Below are 21,276 nucleotides of genomic sequence, written 5' to 3' on the forward strand. Positions count from 1 at the left end.
AACCTTCTCCATGTTTGACTGTAGGGAAGGTGTTCTTTTCTTTGAAGGCTTTGTTTTGTTTACTGTAAACATAGAGATGATGTGCTTCAACAAGAAGCTCTACTTTGGCTCCATCTCTCTTCCACGCTCAGTTACTACCCCTTTAGGCTGAAATGAACCACCACCAACAACCTCAATCTACACCGTTCGACGTACCTCCATAAACTTCCTCTATATCCAAAGTAAGCCTTTCAAGGTGACTTGGGCCACTCTGTCACACATCCTCCTTCTTTCTGTCCCACACACTCTAAGCCGAGCAAGAAATGCAGAAAAAGAATTGCCAATATACCCTCTACACCCCACCTCAAATGGCTGACAAGAAACTCGCCAACCCTTCTCCCGACACTCTGCCTCCAGCTCACTGTACTTTCCTCTCTCCCTCTCGTGCACCTCCTCCATGTTATCTTCCCAAGGTACAGACAATTCCCCAAAGATGACCTGTCTTGTTGCAACTGACTAGATGACAATGTCAGGCCGTAACCTTGTCACACATATCTCCTCTGGGAACACTAATTGTGGCTTAAGGTCTGCCACCACCTGCCAATCACAAACATCTGAAAGAAAGCCCTCTTGCTTTCCACCTCCTCCTCTTTCCACCTCTTACCACTTGGCCCTCTTTGACAAACAACACCTCTCCCCCATCGGTCTCCTTCTCCACTCTTAACTCTCTCAATCTCAGCACCTCTTGTTGCACAAGAAGTTTGGTACGATTTCACAAAAGCCAAACAGTTCAATCTTGGTTTCATCAGACCACAGAATCTTGTTTCTCACAGTCTGAGAGTTCTTTAGGTGCTTTTTTGCAAACTCCAAGCGGGCTTTCATGTGTCTTTCACTGAGGAGAGGCTTCCGTCTGGCCACTCTGCCATAAAGCCCAGATCGATGGAGTGTTGCAGTGATGGTTGTCCTTCTGGAAGTTTCTCCCATCTCCACACAGGATCTCTGGAACTCAGCCAGAGTGACCATCGGGTTCTTGGTCACCTCTCTTACCAAGGGCCCTTCTCCGCCGATTGCTCAATTTGGCCGGGCGGCCAGCTCTTGGAAGAGTCCTGGTTGTTCCAAACTTCTTCCATTTAAGAATCATGGAGGCCACTGTGTTCTTGGGAACCTTCAATGCAGCAGACATTTTTTGTAGGCTTCCCCAGATCTGTGCCTCGACACAATCCTGTCTCTGAGCTCTGCAGGCAGTTCCTTCGACCTCATGGCTTGGTTTTTGCTCTGATATGCATTATCAGGTGGTGAGGTGTTTTTAATTACGTGGTGGAGAGGTGTTTTGAATTATGTGGTGGTGAGGTGTTTTGAATTACGTGGTGCTGAGGTGTTTTTAATTACGTGGTGGTGAGGTTTTTTTTGAATTACGTGGTGGTGAGGTGTTTTGAATTACGTAGTGGTAAAGTGTTTTGAATTATGTGGTGGTGAGGTCTTTTTAATTACGTGCTGGTGAGGTGTTTTGAATTATGTGGTGGTGAGGAGTTTTAAATTTCGTGGTGGTGAGGTGTTTTTAATTACGTGGTGGTGAGGTGTCTTTAATTACGTGATGAGTTGATTTTAATTTCATGGTGGTGAGGTATTTTGAATTTTGTGGTGGTGAGGTGTTTTTAATTGCATGGTGGTGAGGTGTTTTCAATTTCGTGGTAGTGAGGTGTTTTTAATTACGTGGTGGTGAGGTGTTTTTAATTATGTGATGGTGAGATGCTTTGAATTACGTGGTGGTGAGGTGTTTTGAATTACGTGGTGGTGAGGTGTTATCGTCCCAAACTTCCAGTCTGCACCTACCCTTCCCGTATATATGTGCTGGCCGGTTATTTATTTTTTATATTTTTTCAACCTTAAATTCTTATAAAAATCACAAACACTGCAAATACATTTGTGCAAAAAAATTGTTTGTATTATGATTGGTGTAAATCATGACAACATAGCAACTCAGGTAGTCATTATCCTCAGTTAAAACAAGCCCGTTCCTCTGTAACGACGCGTGGTGAGGCGAGCGTAGCGAGCCGAGCCAAGCTAGGATATATATATATATATATATATATATATATATATATATATATATATATATATATATATATATATATATATATATATATATGTATACAGAGTCAAGGCTCGTGTAGGAGGCAAAACATTTAACATGAAAACATGCACAGACATAAAACATACAATAAAAGGAGTGGTAGACAAGACGGGGAGAGAGAGGGGAAAGCACACAAGCACAAAAAGAGTGGAGAACAGGGACGTCCGTCGATCTGTGGAAGGGAGAGGGTTGGGAGAGGCTGGGGGGTTTGGAGGGGGGGGGGGGGTGCACGGCATAAAGCAAATGAACACTACTACGAATTTCAGGAAAGAAGTTGAAAATTGAAAGAGTTTGATTTGTCGTGTTTTAATGCAGGTAGAAAAGATCAAGGTTTTGGATGGCGGAAGATAGGAGATGGTGTTGAACAGCTGTTTTAAAGATCTGGAGGGAGGCGTGGGATTGAAGAGAGTGAGGGAGTTTGTTACAGAGGCAGGAGAAAAGAGGAATGAAAGAGTGAAGGTGAGCAGAGAGTCTTGATTTTGGCAGTTTAACCATAAGAGGGTTGCTGGCAGATCTTGTGCGTCCCGAAGGAATATTTGGGGAACACAGCACAGACAGAGCAGGGAGAGCAAGGCCGGAGAGGTGTCTGTAGAAGACAGAAAGACCACCAACCTGCCTGCGGTGAGCGAGTGAAAGGCCCTCGGAGGTAGCTTAATCGCGAGAAATTCCAATGATTCTAAAAGCTTTGGTTTCAACAGCGTGAAGGCGAGCAAGGTGGGAGGCAGGAGCACCAGTGCTTCTGTATAATAAGTGTAATAAGATGTACCGTATAATAATTGTAATAATATTTTGGCCGACAGTGCAATAATGAGCTACCTTCAAGTATTCATTTTCCCAAAGAGTCTGAAGCAGGGACATCCCGTTTTTAGATTCTCGACTTAGACGCCATACATAATGCAACTCCAGTGATCATATGTAGATCCGCAGCTGTACAACCTTGCTCACCTTCTTCTGTCATCTTGGATCCCAATTTAACATATAAATGGATCGGCTTTTGTGACCACATGACAGCGTGGTGCTGGCGTTGCTGGGAGTGGACATATTAAGGAAATAGTGAAAATGAATTATTTAGATGATGCTTCTTCATAAATATATGCTTTAGGAGCATGAAGACAGGAAGACCTGGCAATGGCGAGCATTAGGTTATTAAATAATCAACAAGTCAGGAGATGACGATGGTTCACGAGCGAGCGGTATTCAATGACATAGGTCAAAACCGACATTGAAAATATATAAATAGGAATGTATAATCAGTTATGAGACTAGTTAAGCTACACAATACCGAAAATTTGGTTTGATTGCGACAACTTTGAAAATTTGACCTTTGTGACCTTGAAATGTCAAAACGAAGGTTACTGACCTTGAAATTAGATATAAAATAATGTATAATCAGTGATGAGGTTAGTTACCTACACAATACCGAAAATTGAGTTCGATTCCGACAACTTTGAAAATTTGACCTTTGTGACCTTCAAAGGTCAAAGATTCTGAAATTTGATGGAAAACATGTATTTCATGATGTATGTGATAATATAAAAACATGTACGACATTTCACCCTATCAGGAAGCGAACAATGTAATAAAACCATCAAAAATAGACTTTTCTAAATTTTGTGACCTTGTGACCTTGACCTTGGGGCGAAAATGAAAAATCGAGCTCCGTGGGGCTAGACACATGACATTGGCCTAACCAAATACCGAAACCCCTGTCAGATTCCACCAACTCCCTCGGAAAAGATGTAGCTTGAACTCGATTACCCCCTAAAAAGATCTTTTTTGGGCGTGGCTCCGCCCACAATGGGCGCAATACGCCCACTCGAGGCAGGACACAACTAGATCATGATATCAACCTCCCACCCAAGTTTCATCAAGATCGGATGATATCATCGGGTAGTTATGCTGCGGACAGACAGACAGACAGAGAGACAGACAGACACCCATGACGAATATAGTGGTCACTCTGTTTGATAACTCGTGAACCAATATTGTTTTCCAAACATCCGACAGATCAAAGAGTTATATTAAAGAGTAGCCAAAGTTAAAAAAAGAAAAGAAAGAAAGATGTAATTTAAGTACAACTTGATTGCAGAGATGGATGTCTCATGTAAACTCGTCTTGGCTGGCTTGCCCTGTTGCAAATTGACCGGATCAACTACTTTTCTCTTTCTTCTCGACTTGAAGACATCGGGGGAGATGTTGAACCAACTGACCATGACATTCCGATAATAAGCCGGAAAAATCTTGCTCCCAGCTGCACTCATTCGGTTGGGAAGAAAGATCTCTCGTGGCAAATGCATTCACCTGCAGCCTCTTCCCTTATTCCCGGACACCTTCAGAACTCCACCGCCCTCAAACATTGCATCTCCCAGTCCAATTCTCTCCTCCTTCTGAAACTCATCCCAAGGGCCCCATGGGCACGATGATTACCATGCTGGGAAATTACCTATGTTTGAATAAAGAAAAATGGTTCTTCTGCCGAATAGAAAATTTGATGGACAATTTGAAAAGTTCATCATGTACAAGTAAACGCAGGCCGATGTGAAATGCAACACAATGGTGCATTATCTGCGATTGACATTTTTGCCATTTTGATTCCGGTTATTCCCAGCTGGCTCCGGATGTGCTTTCACAGGAATGACCCGAGCTCCCCAAGCTGCCTGCGAGCTAGAACCTCGGCGGGTCCCACCGCGGAGCAACAGCACAGTCACCGGGGCAACGCGACACCACGGGGAGGTGGGTAGCCTAACTTATAAACTGTTTGTTGTGCTGTGAAACCTCAGGTCCTGCACCATTGACTGGGAAAGCAAATATGGTTCTCCGATAGGTCACCGACCAGTGACCTCTTTCTAACGAGTAAAGTTGTGAGAGAACAAAACTCAAACTTGGAACCAATTTTCACTGTGATGTTGGATGTACCGCATGTGCTGATCTGAGAACAGGTTACATCACAGAGTCGAATGGAAGTGATGATGAGAATAATTCTCTGCATTTATCGAAATAAATAAGGCTGATCAAAAGCTAATCTTACTACAATTCACCAAATGTTCGTCTGTTCCCAGGTACCGCAAAAAACGGCTGAACCGATCGCAACGAAATTTGGGGTGGGTATTCCTGGGACCCCCTGGAGTAAAATTAAATAGGCTATTTTGTTTTCCAAATTTTCCAGTTTTTCCAAACACGATGGAATAATATTAACCTGATATTTTGCCTTTTCATTTGGGCCTCCCAATTGAAGGCCCACCCGTAGGGCGGGTACCGTTGCTAGTATTGGTAATTACTTAATTTCATATTTTTCAATCTGAAGCTCAGGCTGGAGCTTGTACATAACTCAAAGGGAGGAAGACAAAGACTCGGGAAGACCGGTGTACTTTTAGAAGCATTCCAAGGCCATCAGACACATAACAAACCCATGAACTATGAAATTTGAACCTGGTATGGGAAGGATAACGAGAAAACTCGTTTCTTTCTCAAGTTATACTGCAAGGAATATAAACACACCATTTTTGGCCTCATCCATTCCCAGAGGGATGAGAGAGGGTATCATTATCAATCTTTGTGTCAGCGAGTCAGGAAAAGTCCCTGAACGGCAACAAGGACAGTTTGACAAAGTTGTCTAAAGTAACCATAACATTCATACATCCAATTTAACCATGGATTGACTTTGTACCTTGAACAGGGATGAAGTCAAAGTTATTCATACGCATTTCTGAGTGTGTATGCCAGTGCTGCCCGTATTTTTGTGTGTTACGAGGCCCACAGGTTCAACGTGCAAGCCCAACCGACCTTAGCGTTAGGCATGTACAAACAAAATTGTCTGATTTAACCGTAAGTTGATGTTTTTCTTATCTGGAATTGAATTCTGACCAAGTTAGACATTTGTATGTTTTCAATTTTGAATTATCGATCCTGTGTTTTATAATTTGTGGAGTCTCTTCACCCTGGGGCTGGCAGGATGGCCTAGGCCCTAGAAGTAGGCACACTCGTCTCTATGTCGTCTAGCTTGACTTTGAATCTCAACCCACCTATAAATTGTCATCCCGGTGTTCACAGGTAAGGTGATTCATCAATGTGTGTGCGCTGTCCCTTGGATGGAAGTTAAACTCGGGTCTCGTCTCCCGACATTAGTTGGTGGATGTTAAAGTTACCACAGTGTCCATGGTGAAGTCAGAGAGCCAGCACCCTGAACAAATTCTGATCTTCACCCTGTGTCTGTCTGTACATCTACATGGTTGTCTAAGGTCATCCTCGATCTTCTAAACTCTACTCCTTATTAAGTGAAGGTGAGCAGGGAGTCTTGATTTTGACAGTTTCACCAGAAGAGGGTTTCTGGTAGATCTTCTGCATCCTAAAGGAATATTTGGGGGACGTGTACATGTGTGTGTGTGTGTGTGTGTGTGTGTGTGTGTGTGTGTGTGTATATATATGTGTGTGGTGTGTGTGTGTGTGTATGTGTGTGTGTGCGTGTGTGTGTGTGTGTGTGTGTGTGTGTGTGTGTGTGTGTGTGTGTGTGTATATATACAGACTTGGCATTTAATATGGAATATTTTTTTTGTGGGGGTGAACTTACATTTCAAGATGACTTAGAACCAAAAGTTCATTGGAATTATGTTGAAATTATTCTAGATTTTGTTAATGTGACCGTTAAAAGAAACAAAAACCACATTTGACATTTCGAAACAAATAAATTGATCCTTGAAAGTGATGTAAACTGATATCGAACTCAATTCATGGACAGTACTGTGTTAAACTTCTGTACGTTTTCCAGAAGTATGTCTTTATTTTGCACATTAGCCAAAATTTTTTTTAACAAAAACAAAAGGTAAATTACGACTGGGATTACGGACAGTAAAATTACAGTTCAGTACTTCGTGTAACCCCCACGAGCATTCAGGAGAGCACGTACACGTTGAGGCATGCTGTTCACGAGATTTGCCAAGGTTTGAACAGGAATCGCTTGCCATGCAGTGACAATAGCCTGCTGCAATTCACGCACAGATGTCGGCTGCTGGTCCAAGTGGTCGATTTGACGCGTTAATTCTGCCCACAAGTTCTTTATCGGATTCATATCCGGGGCAATGGCAGGCCACTCCATATGCTCTACACCACGGTCAGCAAGAAAGTGTTGGATAATGCGAGCACGATGAGGCCGTGCATTGTCATCTTGGAAGACAAAGTTTCCCCGAAAGGCTACACGAGCAAATGGAAGCAATGTTTCTTCCAGAATGGCCCTGTACTTGAACTGGTTCAGGTTTCCATTCAGAACAACCAGGTCAGTTTTGCCCCCTGCATGAAAAGCAGCCCAAACGGTCACCCCACCACCTCCAGCTTGGACTCTTGGCACTATACAATCTTTGTTGTAGGCTTTATGCACTTGTCTGCGCACTCTGACGCAGCAATCTTGACGATAGACCAGAAATCTAGACTCGTCACTGAAGATCACGTGATTCCAGTGTCCTGGCTGCCATTGACGGTGCTCTCTGGCCCACTGCAATCGGCGCTGGCGGTGTTGTCTGGTCAGGCGTGGCTTTCTCAGGGGACGCCTGGCACGATAGCCTGCTTGAACCAGTCGTTGGTTGACTAGCCTTCTGGATACAGGCACATTTGTCAGTTGCTGCAACTCAGCCCTAAGCCGATTAGCTAACTTGGTACGGCCATTGCAGACTAACCGGTGCAGCTGGCGATCATCCCGCCTTGTGGTTCTGCAGGGACGTCCTGGCCTTGGTATTGGAGTAGGGACACCCCTCTGAGCATTTCGTTTCAGGATCTTTGACACCTGACCTTGAGTGATGCCATACTGCCGAGCAATAGCACGCTGTTTCATGCCGTAATTTCGTAAAGCCACCACTCCATGACAAACAGCATTGTCGAGTTGACGGACCATCTCCAGAGGAAGCGGCAATAACTTTTGGAGACGTGCAGCAGTTGTTTTCCACTAATACAGAACGCAACAACCCTTGTATACCCGACTGTGAAGCCAATCATCAAATGCACCTGTCTGTACATTTTGCCACGCCACCTGTGATATAATCCTGTTGTTGACTTCTTGCTGCGACAGACAATCAGTGACATGGTTCTTTTAACAAATAAATCACCAAAGCATAAAAGAAACTCACCAGATTGATATACTGAGTTAAGAAAGTAAACCCAAGTCAAAAAAAAATAATTCCATATTAAATGCCAAGTCTGTATTATAAATCACACAAAAAGAGCCATACAACAATGGGGGCAATCAACCCTACAATCAAATCTTAAGATGGTAACCTTATTTATTCCTTTAACCCAAACTCACAGCACTCCCCCAATGTCTCTGTACCCCTCCAAGGCGAAGTCGACTCGCTCCAGCAATCGTTGGATCAACGTCCGATCACAATCAATTGAGGCGTAGACGATCGAAGCAACCCACACGTCACGTGGTCCAACACTCCACACAATAGCAGCGGAATGGGAAACCTCCCAAAGACGCACTCTGACGTACACGTTTGCGGTTCAATCAGCAAGTCTCCTTATAGTCCTCAAAAGCTACTTTCTTGCACAGCCGTCCCCGGCAACCCACCGGGGAATAATGCCCGGCCGACGCGACCAAAACCTGTTCACTGCAGGTTGCGCGCGTGGCCAAGATGGCGGACGTCTTTCACTCGAACCGGGGCTTTGAGGCAAGGATACTCCGGAAACTCAATGAGGATACCCGACTACACAGGCTCCACAGCACTCCGGCGATATCTCCTATCGCACGAACTTCCTTTCAAGGACGCAAAGTTCACTCGCACTGTACGCTCGACCGCTCGGTCCGGCTTCCACAAAAACGTCTTTTCACGATCTCCTCACGCCCCTTCTTCTTCGCTCCACCTCTTCCGGTGCCCTATCCGATTTCCGGCATCATTTTTGTCATGAGCGCTTTTAAACCTTTTAACCACAATAACCCTTACTGAGAACCAAAAATAATAATAATACCAACAATAATTAGGGCCGAATCCGTAACACTGCAGAATGTCACAGTCACCCTCACCACTGGCAGCTAGTAAGGATGGTCAGTTTAGTCGCTGACGACCCAACCATGTGGCAGGTAGCACTGGCTACATGTTACCAGTGGCAGTCAAAAGATCGATCTGACTGAAAACACTTCACCACCACGTAAACACCACACAATTCAAAACACATCACCACCACGTAATTAAAAACACCTCACAGCCACGTTATTAAAAACACTTCACGACCGCGTAAACAAAGGTTTGACAGAGTAATATATATTCAACCCCAAAAAAAAAACAATGACCCTATGACGATGCTGAAGTCATATGCATAACTTTTACCAACACATCACCTCCAAACTGGGAGGCATCCATGTGGTACTCAAGTCTTTGCAGACCTTCTGCTGATTGTTTATTTGTGACCAAATTCAGCCCCTAATAACATGGCATTCTGTGTGAATAAACCAACCCACTGAGTACCAACTCGAGCAATTCTTATATAATAATTAATAATGGCCAGTGATATAACTGGAGACGTCACTGGCCACTCCAGAAAAAGCCAGCACAGCCAGCAGGCTGTAACCACTTGAGAAAAAGGTGTTTGCTGTTAATTAGATCACAACATGAAAAAGGTGAACGACTTGTTGAAAATGATGCACAACACAACACTATTAGTGCACAACTTCAGTGCAGGTACACTAATGGGATGCAAGAACATCTTGGAAGGCCAAGCGGTCTTTGAGATTCCGCATTGTCAAAATTGAGCGATGACAAAAAATGCATTATTTTTTTCACACCATTTCACCTTAATCTTTAAACCAGAGGGGTATATAATGTAAATTAAGTGTAAATGCGACTTGCTCTAGGCTATCTAGAAAGGGTAATTTCGTTCCGATTGGACAAGCCTTGGTTGAGTTATGATGAAACATGGTAAAATGTCGATAATTATGTCATGACCTTAAAATTAGGTCAAGGTCAAAAAAATTATGCCAACTCCGCATACTTTCTATTCACATTAATGATACTAGGGCATGCCCGTACTATATATATAGGACGTGCCCGTAAGTGCGTGATGTTACCGTACAATGAATGTATCGTCCCGACGCCGCAGCTCGGATGGCGCTGCAGTTAATCGGGCCCCCAAATTCCTCATCGGCGATAACTAAACAATATATTATATGAATCGCACCGCACATACCTCCTTCTAGATCTTGTTCTTGTCTTGATATACTCACTCAGGCTCACTCTATCACGACTGAGTCCTCCCAGCTCCTCCAAATGGCGCCCGCTCGCCGCTACGTAAGTCCGGAAGTGACGTCCTCATTTGACTGTCCGGAAGGTCGCATATCGCAGGAAAGCGAAAGAATCGCAAATTAGTTTTAATTAGTTTTAAAACATCGTTTAACGGCAACATAGTTTGCCGACGGGAAATAAATGAATACGCTCTCAAATGTGCCATCCGAGGCAGAGTGTGTTCGCCACGTTCGGCACACGTGATAGCTCGCTGCTCTCTGATTGGTTGAATCGTTTTTTGGACATAGCTCGGTAAGTAATTGTCCGATTAATATGAAACCTTGAAAAGGCACATCCTCGGGTCCCCAGCAATATACCTGGCAAGTTTCAAGTATATCGGACCGGTAGTTGTCGAGAAACAGCGGTCACAGACATACAAACAAACAAACAAACGTACAAACAAACATACACACAGAGATTAGTGGAATTATAGATAGATAAAACTTTCCAAAATATCCAGCCAGCTCCGAGATACAGCTTGGAAATTGGCAGAAAAAAGGGAGAAACTCGAATGACACTCGGTAGAGCGCATACCTCCACCAGACTGAACAGTTTAAGTTTTGTATCCCACTAATAGGCTGGATCTGGATCCGGACGTGAACCAAAATCAAAGCAGTTTATTCTTGCCATTTAACCAACTCATCCATCAAGTTTTGTCATTAGTCGTCCACAATTTTGTGAAATATCATGCTATATATAGTTTTTGGCCCGATCATATCAATGGTGGAGAATCACTTAAAAAAAAAATTCTCATATCCAGATCCAGATTCGGATCTTCAACAAAATTTAATAATTTCGTCCTTGTCACATACGAAACCTGTCCACCAAATTTCGTCTGAATCCGTTAACAACTTTTTGAGATATCCTTTTCACAAACAGACAGACAGACAGGTGTGAAAACATAACCCCCATCCACCTTTGGTGGTGGAGGTAAAAATGCTTTAGCACTCCTACGGTGTGAGGAACTCTATGGTACCATGAAAAATTGGGGCACTAATTGGAGAATCAAACCCTACAACAGGTATAAGCCTCCCCCTAACCTGTAGAAGGAGGCTTAATTTAAAAATAATTGATTAGTTAAAGCGTTTTGTATTGGTTTTATAATTAAAATAGTCGTTTATAGGAAATTCATTCAAAAAGACTTGTTGCTAACTAAAGTCGATAAAGTACCGGTATTTCCTATCAGTGTTCATATTGGCTTAAAATGCACTGAAAGGTTAGGGAGGATTGGCGTGGACTGAGGGTTATTGAACTGGGGATAAAAGTAACTAACAGGCAGACAAACATACTCATACACAACACAAGAGTGGAGGTGTTGGGATATGTCAGAGTGAGTAGAAGAGATCAGAGGTGTCATGGCCGAAATCACCAGGTGACGATGGACTGACGGCACCAAACTGATGCGAAAGGACTTTTCAGATAGTAACTGGAGAATCATAACAGACTTCATGAACCACACTTGAAGTCTACTCCCCATAGCGATTTCAAAGCATCCGAATCAATTCCAGCAAATGACGACGTGTTGATGAGTCGTGTGGCCAAGTGATGTCACAGTGGAACAAGCATCACTTCAGCCTTAAGTTGCATTTTGATTTACATTGACTGCACTGACATTTGGCTGCAGGTTACCGCTGCGTAAATAATACAATATTGGCATGGCGAATGAGGATGAGAAATAAATACAGAGGAAAGAAACAAAATCTCCTTCAAACCTCAATTAGAGTAAGTCTATTTGTTAACATGGTGTTCAAACGTATCATCACTGGATTTGCATTTGAAACGAGCTTGAAACGACCATCTCATCAGAACTTGTGTTTTCCTTTCACCGAATTATTACAATACTATTGTAATAGTATCATGAACATTATTTAATTTGCTTGGAGTCCACAAGTGGTTTTTACATAACATTTGAGGAATCCATTGATTATTAAAGTCAAGACTATCATGGATTGGGAAAAATTCACCAAATCGATGTAAAATGAACACACCAAACCACTGTACAAGCACAATGAATGAAACCACTTTGCGCACTTGTGTTGGTGCAGGAAACCACTTTTGCACTTGTAATAGTGTGGAAAAAACACTTTTTGCACTTGTGATAGTGTTGAAAAACCACTTTTCGCACTTGTGTTGGTGCAGGAAACCATTTTTGCACTTGTATTAGTGTGCAAACACGAATATGGCTTAATACATGTCCAAATTACTCAATGTACTATACAAGAGAGCTGTTAGTCTGTGTTTGTCGCCATTTTTTTAAAATCAGAGATGGCTGAACGGATCTTCGTCAAACTTTCAGAGGTTCATCAGTGAGTGCTTGGGAGTGATTTAAGGAAAAAAATAAAATAAAATAATAATAATAATATTTTTTTAAAGTTAGTTCTTTTGAATTTTCTTTTTTAATCACTCTATAGTGCCTAAGCCTTTTTGATCAAACAACAACAACAACAGGCATTTTAAAAGGCCATTTTCCCTGCAAGAGCGGGGGTTAGCCTTGCGGTCCCCATGACAATCTTCTCCATTTTGCCCTATTTTCTGCATCTCTCCTTGTTAACCCCCTTGCCCACATTTCTTCTTCGACCATCTTTAGCCAAGTCTTTATCGGTCTTCCCCATCCTCTACTTCCTTCTACATTCATTTCCATCACTCTTCTCAACCAGTCACTTTCATCCTTCCTCAACACATGACCAAACCATCTCAAACTGTTTCTCTTCACAGCATCAATCACAGGCTCTATTCCCATCATCTTTCGCAATTCATCATTTGTCTTCCTCTCTCTCAACAATACTCCACACATCCACCGAACCATTCGCATTTCCACCCTTTCCAGCCTTCGTTGCTGCTCTACGTTCATTACCCATGTCTCGCTCCCATAAATCATAACACTTCTCACACATGCAGCATACACCTTTCCCTTCAGCTTCAACGACACTCCCCTCCTCGTCAGCACGCCACTCAGTTCCCGAAACGTCTTCCATGCACATCTCACTCGAGCAACCGTTGCCGAGTTTGATCCACCTTCTCCATTCAGCATGTCTCCAAGGTAACAAAATGTTTTCACACCTTCCAGCTTCACGCCGTCTCCAAGATCCAACTCAACATTTCCTCCATCTGCAGCTCCCTCTGTGCACACCTTACACTTGAATGTAGCTGCCACACTGGTTAATGACCCTCTCAAACCACTACATTTTTGATGAACCCACTCAGCGCACATTGCACATTGAATTGAGTTCACTCCGACACCCTTCCTACACACAGCACAGGGCCACTTCCCAGTTCTTTCCACCTCACCACATGCTTTACCATCATCACTTGCCACATACCACTTGCCTTTTTGATCAATGACAGTTATTTACAAGTACACATTGGCATAAATAAATACAAAACAATTACCAGGCATTTGAACACGAATAATAATAAAAAATACCGGAAGCGATCAAAGTTGGTGCTGGAGCTTCTTCTTCTTCCTGAACATCATCATACTTAACTCAGAAACGTGATGAACGGCACATTCAGCAGCATATATTCAACGAAAAGGTAAAATGATGATTTGATATTTGTGATTGATTCTGATTTGGATGTAATTACTTTTCCATTATATTTGCCCTCATTTCAAATATGTTAATGTTTCTTTTTCGCTTGAGCAACGCTGGGTACTCCAGCTATAAACGCGTTTATACTTTACTCGGGGTACAAATACAAATACAACTTTGTCTGGGGGATAACATAGGCTATGTGGCCGCGGCCTCATTCGGGTGTGTGGGGGACCGGGAGAGGGGTGTAAACTCTCTATGTAAATGTGTATGTTTAATCCACTCATCCAAACTCGTTCCGTGTCCTTCTAAATGGTTTATACTGTAGTAGAAAAATAAATATTTCCGTTCAAACTGCTGTGTGAATAAACCATACATTAGCGCTTCTTCCTCTTCTCCAAACTCACAAGGAGGCTTTTTGAACTGGCAAATTCGTGATTAAGCAAACAATTTTTTTGGCGTAGATGTTTGATGTTTGGTTCCAGTGTTTACAGAGTTTGTCTCTCCGTATGCATGTAAGTATGTCCCTCACATATTTATACTACATATTGGGTGAGTTTTATAGCCGACAATTACGCTTCTGAAAGGTAGAATGTAATGCCATTTGGCTTTGCCAGTTATGTTTCTTTCAACACCCTTTCGGGAACGTTCATATATTACGTCATATACTACCTGGTTGTGGCAAATTATCACACTTGATGATTGGGGGAACTGAAATTATGACAACAGGGTGATTATGTATGACAGGGTGCGGGGGGTGCGGGGGGTGGGGGGGAGGGGTGGTGGAGGGGGGGAGGGTTTGCATGAATTGCCTCCAACCACCCTAAGCCTGTAATTGGCTTAACGGTTATGCTGGAGGGCTTGGGGTCCTAGGATCCTGAGTTTGAATCCCGGTCAGCTGTTGAATTCACACCAGGTGGGGTTGACTCAGCCTGTCATCTTTCCGTGTTCGCAAAATGAGTACCAACCCACTGGGTCCTCTCTCAAGGAGGTTGGTGGCAGGATTTGCACTCTAGCCTCCGTACCACACCTCATTCTGTAACACACACAGTGGTGTGTGTCGGGATGGTGCTGAGGTCACTTTGATAGTGTTGACGAACTGACCAACATATGGAATAAAAGTGTCTCAATGCAATCTCTTCACTTCCTGGTGACAGACAGATTCGAGACTTAGAGTACTTCAAAATAATTTAATACTTACATTATTTGCTAACTGGCATCTCCACCCAGGTCATGCTATCCTTTTCAACTAAAGTATCAAACAAGCCCGGATATGCCGCTGTGAGACTTCCGGTCTTGTTTCCTATGATTGTGTGTCATCTTTTGAAAATTGCCTGATTGTAAATTTTGCGGATGAAGCAACTGTTGTGGGACTCATTCACAAAGTCACAAATTAATCCCCTTTTAATTTACGGTGCTGAGGTTGAAATTGTAGAATTCCTTTAGATTCCTCGGTGTCCAAATTTCCGATGACCTCGGCTGGGAGGTGAATATTGATCACTGTGTGAAGAAGGCCCAGCAGCAGTTGTACTTTCCGAGGCGAGTTAAAAGTTTCCATGTCAGCACTACCGTTCTTGTGAAATTTCATCGGGAAGTGATCGAGAGTGTATTGACACTCTCAATCACTGTCTGGTTTGGTAGCAGCGCAGAATATGCAAAGGAAAAATTGTGCTGTGTTGATAGAAATGAATGATCGTTTTAAGGCCATTTTCCCCCGCTAGAGTGGGGGTTAGCCTTGCGGGCCCCATGACAATCATGGTTCCCTGTTTGAGGCAATGTTTTTATGGCCGGATGCCCTTCCTGACGCCAACCCTTAGTCGCCTCTTACGATGCGCAGGGATACGGTGTACCTATTCTAAATCGGGGTACACACCGTGATCATTCATCCCAGCAAGCTGGTACTCAATTTGCCGACCTCGGAAGGATGACAGGCTGAGTCAACCCCCCTGGCGTTAATTTAGCAATCGACCGGGATTCGAACCCAGGATCCTAGGATCCCAAGCCGGCACCCTAACCGCTAAGCCAACACCAGGGATATAGAACGGCATCCGTAATTATTGGAGTGGACCTGCCTTCGATAGATAGTCTGTTTGAAAACGGGTGTGTTAAAAGAGCCAAGGCAATTATTCACGACGCGTCTCATCCCACGCATAATCCTTTTCGTCGACTGCCATCGAGGGAAAGATACAGAGCTATAAGGAAAGTGAAGTAGACCATTCGTCGACTGCCGAAGGACACAAAGGTACAATCGATCACCAAAGTATTGATCATCATGACCCATGCATCCAATGTTTTCGGAATGGTATAAAGATTCAATCGATTCCTCAGGAGAAATGTCGTCCACTTTGCTTCGTACACACAAACAAAATGCCTCGACTTGTGACTTACCATACCCAGCACAGCGGCTGCCTTGCACACGGCAGGCACAGAGTACTGAGCCATGATCTCATCTTCTTGAGGATGGACCTTGATGAGCTCCATGAGTACCATGTACATCGTCTGGTATTGGTTCCGCTCCGAGAACAGATCCGACACAATCAGGAGCTGAAGACAATAATGCACGCAACAACACAAATGAACACAACAAACTGAAGAATTGTCTTGGAACAGGCCGGCCGGCTCTATTATTAGGCATGGTAACAGTCACCGTCACTTGAATCTTGTTATATTATCAAGCCAGCACTATTAGCATTGTCTATTACAAATTTATTGGGTGGAGTTGGCCTGGGCCTGCTCGGGCATAGTATAAATAAATATAAATTTGTGTAATTTAATAGTGATGATGGCATAGTGATGGCCATGATGATGATGATGATGATGATGATGATGATGATAGGCATAGTGATGGCCATTTTTGGACACGAGCTGCAGCTCACTAAATCTGCAGGGCCAAGCTACATGTACTCAAGCAAATGTGGAATTACTGTTGTCTTGTAAAGTGCAATAAAATATTTTAAACATATTGTTGCGGATATGGGATTTGCATCCATCCATATCCGCTTGTAAATATTCCCCTATTTCCTCAATACTTCCCAACTATCCCCAATCCCCCATTCCCTAGTCCCATTTTCTGTAAACAACACTCTGAAGACCCGACCTCCCCCTATTTCCCCCATTAAATGTCGTGCCCAGGTTCACCGCATCTCATGTAAGACAACTATAGGACATCTTGCTAGTTATTCTTAGTCTATGTCAGTTAAGGACTCGTTTCCATTAATTCTGACCCTTCGTTGCACCAGAATGTGATTGTATGGCACCGTTAGGAAGTTTTGGACCTCCCAATACGTCCCCACAGCTCTTCCTCACGGTTCAGCAACAACAACAACAACAACAACAGCAACGGCGGCGGCGTGCACAGGGAGTGCGCGTCCTCACTCCGGCTTGGTTGGTAGGGGGTGTTGGGAGGGCACGAGGCCTTCCCAACGAGCCGCCATCGAACATGTGCTCGACGGGGTTACCAAATAGGGGCTCCCTGTCAGCTCCTCGTCAAGGGCGGAGCCCGGTAACCCCCGCACCCAATGGAAGCGGCGGACCGGTCCCATCTGGGGCGGAGCCAACCAGCCGAGGGCGTGTGACTCCCCGCTGAGCATGCGCAGGAGGAGGGAGGTGACGTGAGATGCGCGCTGAGCTTGGAGCAAGCAAGACGTACCCTCCGAGCGCTGTGAGGCCTCCCTGCATCTCTTGGACCGTGCTTGATCCTGTCCCCGAGCCAAGGTGCACCTTGTGCTATCGACTACCTGTCCCTTCCTGCCATCAATCCCTGTGTAAGTCAGCCTTGTTCCGTTTGTCTGTGGTCTGTCTGGGATAAGATAAGACTGTAATTAAGTGCCTATCTCTTCTGTGTCTTTACCTCACTACCGTGTAATCTACCCCCCTTTTCCCCACCACTGTAATTATATCCTCCTCCGGAGGTCTTGAGAACTGTACCCCTTGTGTCGTTTCATCTATCCCCGTCGTTGTGTCCTTTCCATCATTGATTTAGCATAGCGCGATTTGGTCAACGTCTGGGTGGAATCAGGGTCTAGTCGGGGAATAACTGTTCGGTTCGCGGTCATACCAACCGCTCGGTCAAAAATAACATCTAAACCGCGTCCGTAACAATATATTTGATGTCCAAAGAAAAAACCCAATAGCAATTCCTTTTAGTGGAAACAATAAATTCGATTGAGAAGGTTCTTTTTTTTGTAAAGAGGTGTACAACCTAGGCCATACGTTTCCTCTGGATGCAGGAGAGAAATTTTGTAATTAGTACAAATGCAATACCTGCAGGCCATGCCGACTAAGCCAATGGAAGAGCGGTAACAGTTAATGCCACCGAGAAATGGAAATATCAAAACCTTTCACCTTCGTGAATACAATCTTGATTCTGGCCTCCAAAAAGGTTGGCGTTGCACACAATCCCCACGTCAATGTCTTTTACTCACAGCACACTCCAGGAATATACGTGACAGGTTGATTTTTGTAAACATACACAAAGAGACAACAGTTCAATATGAATGATCGTTTTAAGGCCATTTTCCCCGCTAGAGCGGGGGTTAGCCTTGCGGGCCCCATGAGAATCATGGTTCCCTGTTTGAGGCAATGTTTTTATGGCCGGATGCCCTTCCTGACGCCAACCCTTGGTCACGCTCCTACGATGCGCAGGGATACGGTGTACCTATTCTAAACCGGGGTACACACCGTGATCATTCATACCAGCAAGCTGGGACTCAATTTGCCGACCTCGGAAGGATGACAGGCTGAGTCAACCCCCCTGGCGTTAATTCAGCGATCGACCGGGATTCGAACCCAGGATCCTAGGATCCCAAGCCGGCACCCTAACCGCTAAGCCAACACCAGGCTAAGCCAACAACAGTTCAATATGAGGCCCAAAATAAACCACAACGAACCACTGAACCGAAACACGATAGGCAACTGTTCTACTCTTCGAACGCGACATGTGTGATGAATTGTTGCTCGGAAGCAAAACTGCGAACTACACTGGCATAGCTCGGGCGTACTGTGTAACAGGTCTGTAATTGACTCAACAAACCAACGAAACCCCATGGAATATTCGGGCATGCAGTGTCATTTCTCAGGACGTACCGACTTCACGATTTCACTGACGAGGTTTGATGGAAGTCTGCGGGAGAAGTTGCTTGCCTGCAGCCACTGAGTGTACAGTTCCAGAAGGAATTGAGAGCACGAGTGGATGTCAACACCAGCACGTTGCTTCCTGTGTGGCACAAGCGAAACACCCTGATAATTCATTCATTTTGGTGTGCGGCACGTGGCAGCTGGTTTGCGTCGTCGATGGGAGTGTGGCTGTCCCGCTGACGCAGAGCCCCCTGTACTGAGGGGAGCAGATGACGGGGAGGAGAGGGGGGGGGGGCAGAGGAAATAGTTCTGCATATTGGATGTTATCACCCACTTCACAGAAAGGGACTCCAAGGTAAATCCGTTTCAATGCTTTCCTTACTTCTTTCCTGGAAGTTCTAGCAGTGTCCATGTGTTTTATACCTTTCCCACCCCCTCCCCCGCCTTCCCATGCCTCCTTCCCCCAAGCCCTCTCACTCCCACAGATCTCCCGTTGTCCATGTTCTCTGCTGTTGTACTTGTGTGCTTCCCTCTCTCTCCCCATCTTGTCTCCCACTCCCTTTATTGTATGTTTTGTGTGTCCGTTTTTTGTGTGATTGATGTTAGCTCTTACACGAGCCTCGATCTTGTATACAAAAAAAAAAAAAAAAAAAAAAAAGGTCATGGATTAGCAAGCAGGAGAGGTTTACCTCGAGTACTGTGGTGAGAGCGACCCAGATCGAGGTGAAATTTCTGGTGCCTCTGCTTCCTCTTGTTCATCTTCTTCCTCCCCAAGTGAAGATATGTTATTGCTCAGCCAGATGGATTGAATGGAGATCTAAAGTGTAAATGGAAATGCATTAAATCACGGAGGAAGAGGATTAATCATGCACTGCCATATCAGTGGGAAAGGTGAATAAACCATTCAACAATAGGTAGCATGAGAGTACGTTAAGGGTCCATAATGCATTTTCCCATTTTACATCTGCCTAATGATTATGTAAGGTTGTACCGAAAGAGAGGGGGGTTGGAGGGAGAGAGAGACGGGAGAGAGAGACGGGAGAGAGAGACGGGAGAGAGAGACGGGAGAGGGAGACGGGAGAGGGAGACGGGAGAGGGAGACGGGAGAGGGAGACGGGAGAGAGAGACGGGAGAGGGAGACAGGAGAGAGAGAGAGAGAGAGACGGGAGAGAGAGACGGGAGAGAGAGAGAGACGGGAGAGGGAGACGGGAGACAGGAGAGAGAGACAGGAGAGAGAGACAGGAGAGAGAGACAGGAGAGAGAGACAGGAGAGAGAGACAGGAGAGAGAGACAGGAGAGAGAGACAGGAGAGAGAGAGAGAGAGAGAGAGAGAGAGAGAGAGAGAGAGAGAGAGAGAGAGAGAGAGACAGGAGAGAGACAGGAGAGAGACAGGAGAGAGACAGAGAGAGAGAGAGAGAGAGAGAGAGAGAGAGAGAGAGAGAGAGAGACAGGAGAGAGAGACAGAGAGAGAGAGAGAGAGAGAGAGAGAGACAGGAGAGAGACAGGAGAGAGACAGGAGAGAGACAGAGAGAGAGACAGAGAGAGAGAGAGAGAGAGACAGGAGAGAGACAGGAGAGAGACAGGAGAGAGACAGGAGAGAGACAGAGAGAGAGAGAGAGAGAGAGAGAGAGAGAGAGAGAGAGAGAGAGAGAGAGAGAGACAGGAGAGAGAGACAGAGAGAGAGAGAGAGGGAGAGAGAGAGAGAGAGACAGAGAGAGAGACAGAGAGAGAGAGAGAGAGAGAGAGAGAGAGAGAGAGAGAGAGAGATATTTAATAAAAATATTAAAATCAAATCGCCAGATTGAGACCTCACCTGTCCGTGTTGGTACTCGGTGCTGGAAATTTCTCGTTCCATGTTTTCTTGAAGCAACAGTTCCTGTGGTCAATGACATAACCTGGAAAGCATCGCCACGTACTCGATAAACACGCTTTTCTTCTTGTATTAAAATGTATAACGCAAAGACGTTTAAAATTCAATTGGAAGTGGCAGTTACTGCTGACATTTGAACACCAGGAGAAAACGAGATTATCAAAAACGAGATTATCAAAAATGAGGGAGCATTAAACCACAGGGTTTAAACCACATTAAACCACACCCTTCATAAGACAATGTTTGCTGATTTGCAAAGTACCAAAAAAAAGTAGTCTAAATCATGCTTGGTATATTTCAAAGGGAAGGTATAAATAATAAAACCATGCAAATTCAACCAAATGGTCAGGCCTTTACTCATTAAGTGGAAACAGACATGGTGATGTAATGAATGGTTGGAGCATTCCCTGTGAGTCTGGGAAGTCG

The 21,276-nt window shown here is 44.4% G+C and overlaps 1 protein-coding gene across 1 annotated transcript in view; it reads right to left on the reverse strand.

Moving 5' to 3' along the window:
- Nucleotides 1-21,276, reverse strand: part of HTT (huntingtin) — a 778,980-nt gene that overhangs the window by 98,354 nt on the left and 659,350 nt on the right. Inside the window, exons 58-61 of the mRNA XM_078772674.1 lie at nucleotides 20,794-20,856; nucleotides 19,670-19,797; nucleotides 18,990-19,119; nucleotides 16,293-16,448 (exon numbers count right to left, since the gene is read on the reverse strand). Of these exons, the coding sequence (XP_078628800.1) occupies nucleotides 16,293-16,448; nucleotides 18,990-19,119; nucleotides 19,670-19,797; nucleotides 20,794-20,856 (477 nt within the window). The remainder of the gene's footprint in view (nucleotides 1-16,292; nucleotides 16,449-18,989; nucleotides 19,120-19,669; nucleotides 19,798-20,793; nucleotides 20,857-21,276) is intronic.

This window comes from Myxine glutinosa, chromosome 2 (assembly GCF_964187855.1).
Source record: "Myxine glutinosa chromosome 2, kmMyxGlut1.1, whole genome shotgun sequence".
Taxonomy (NCBI): Eukaryota; Metazoa; Chordata; class Myxini; order Myxiniformes; family Myxinidae; genus Myxine; species Myxine glutinosa.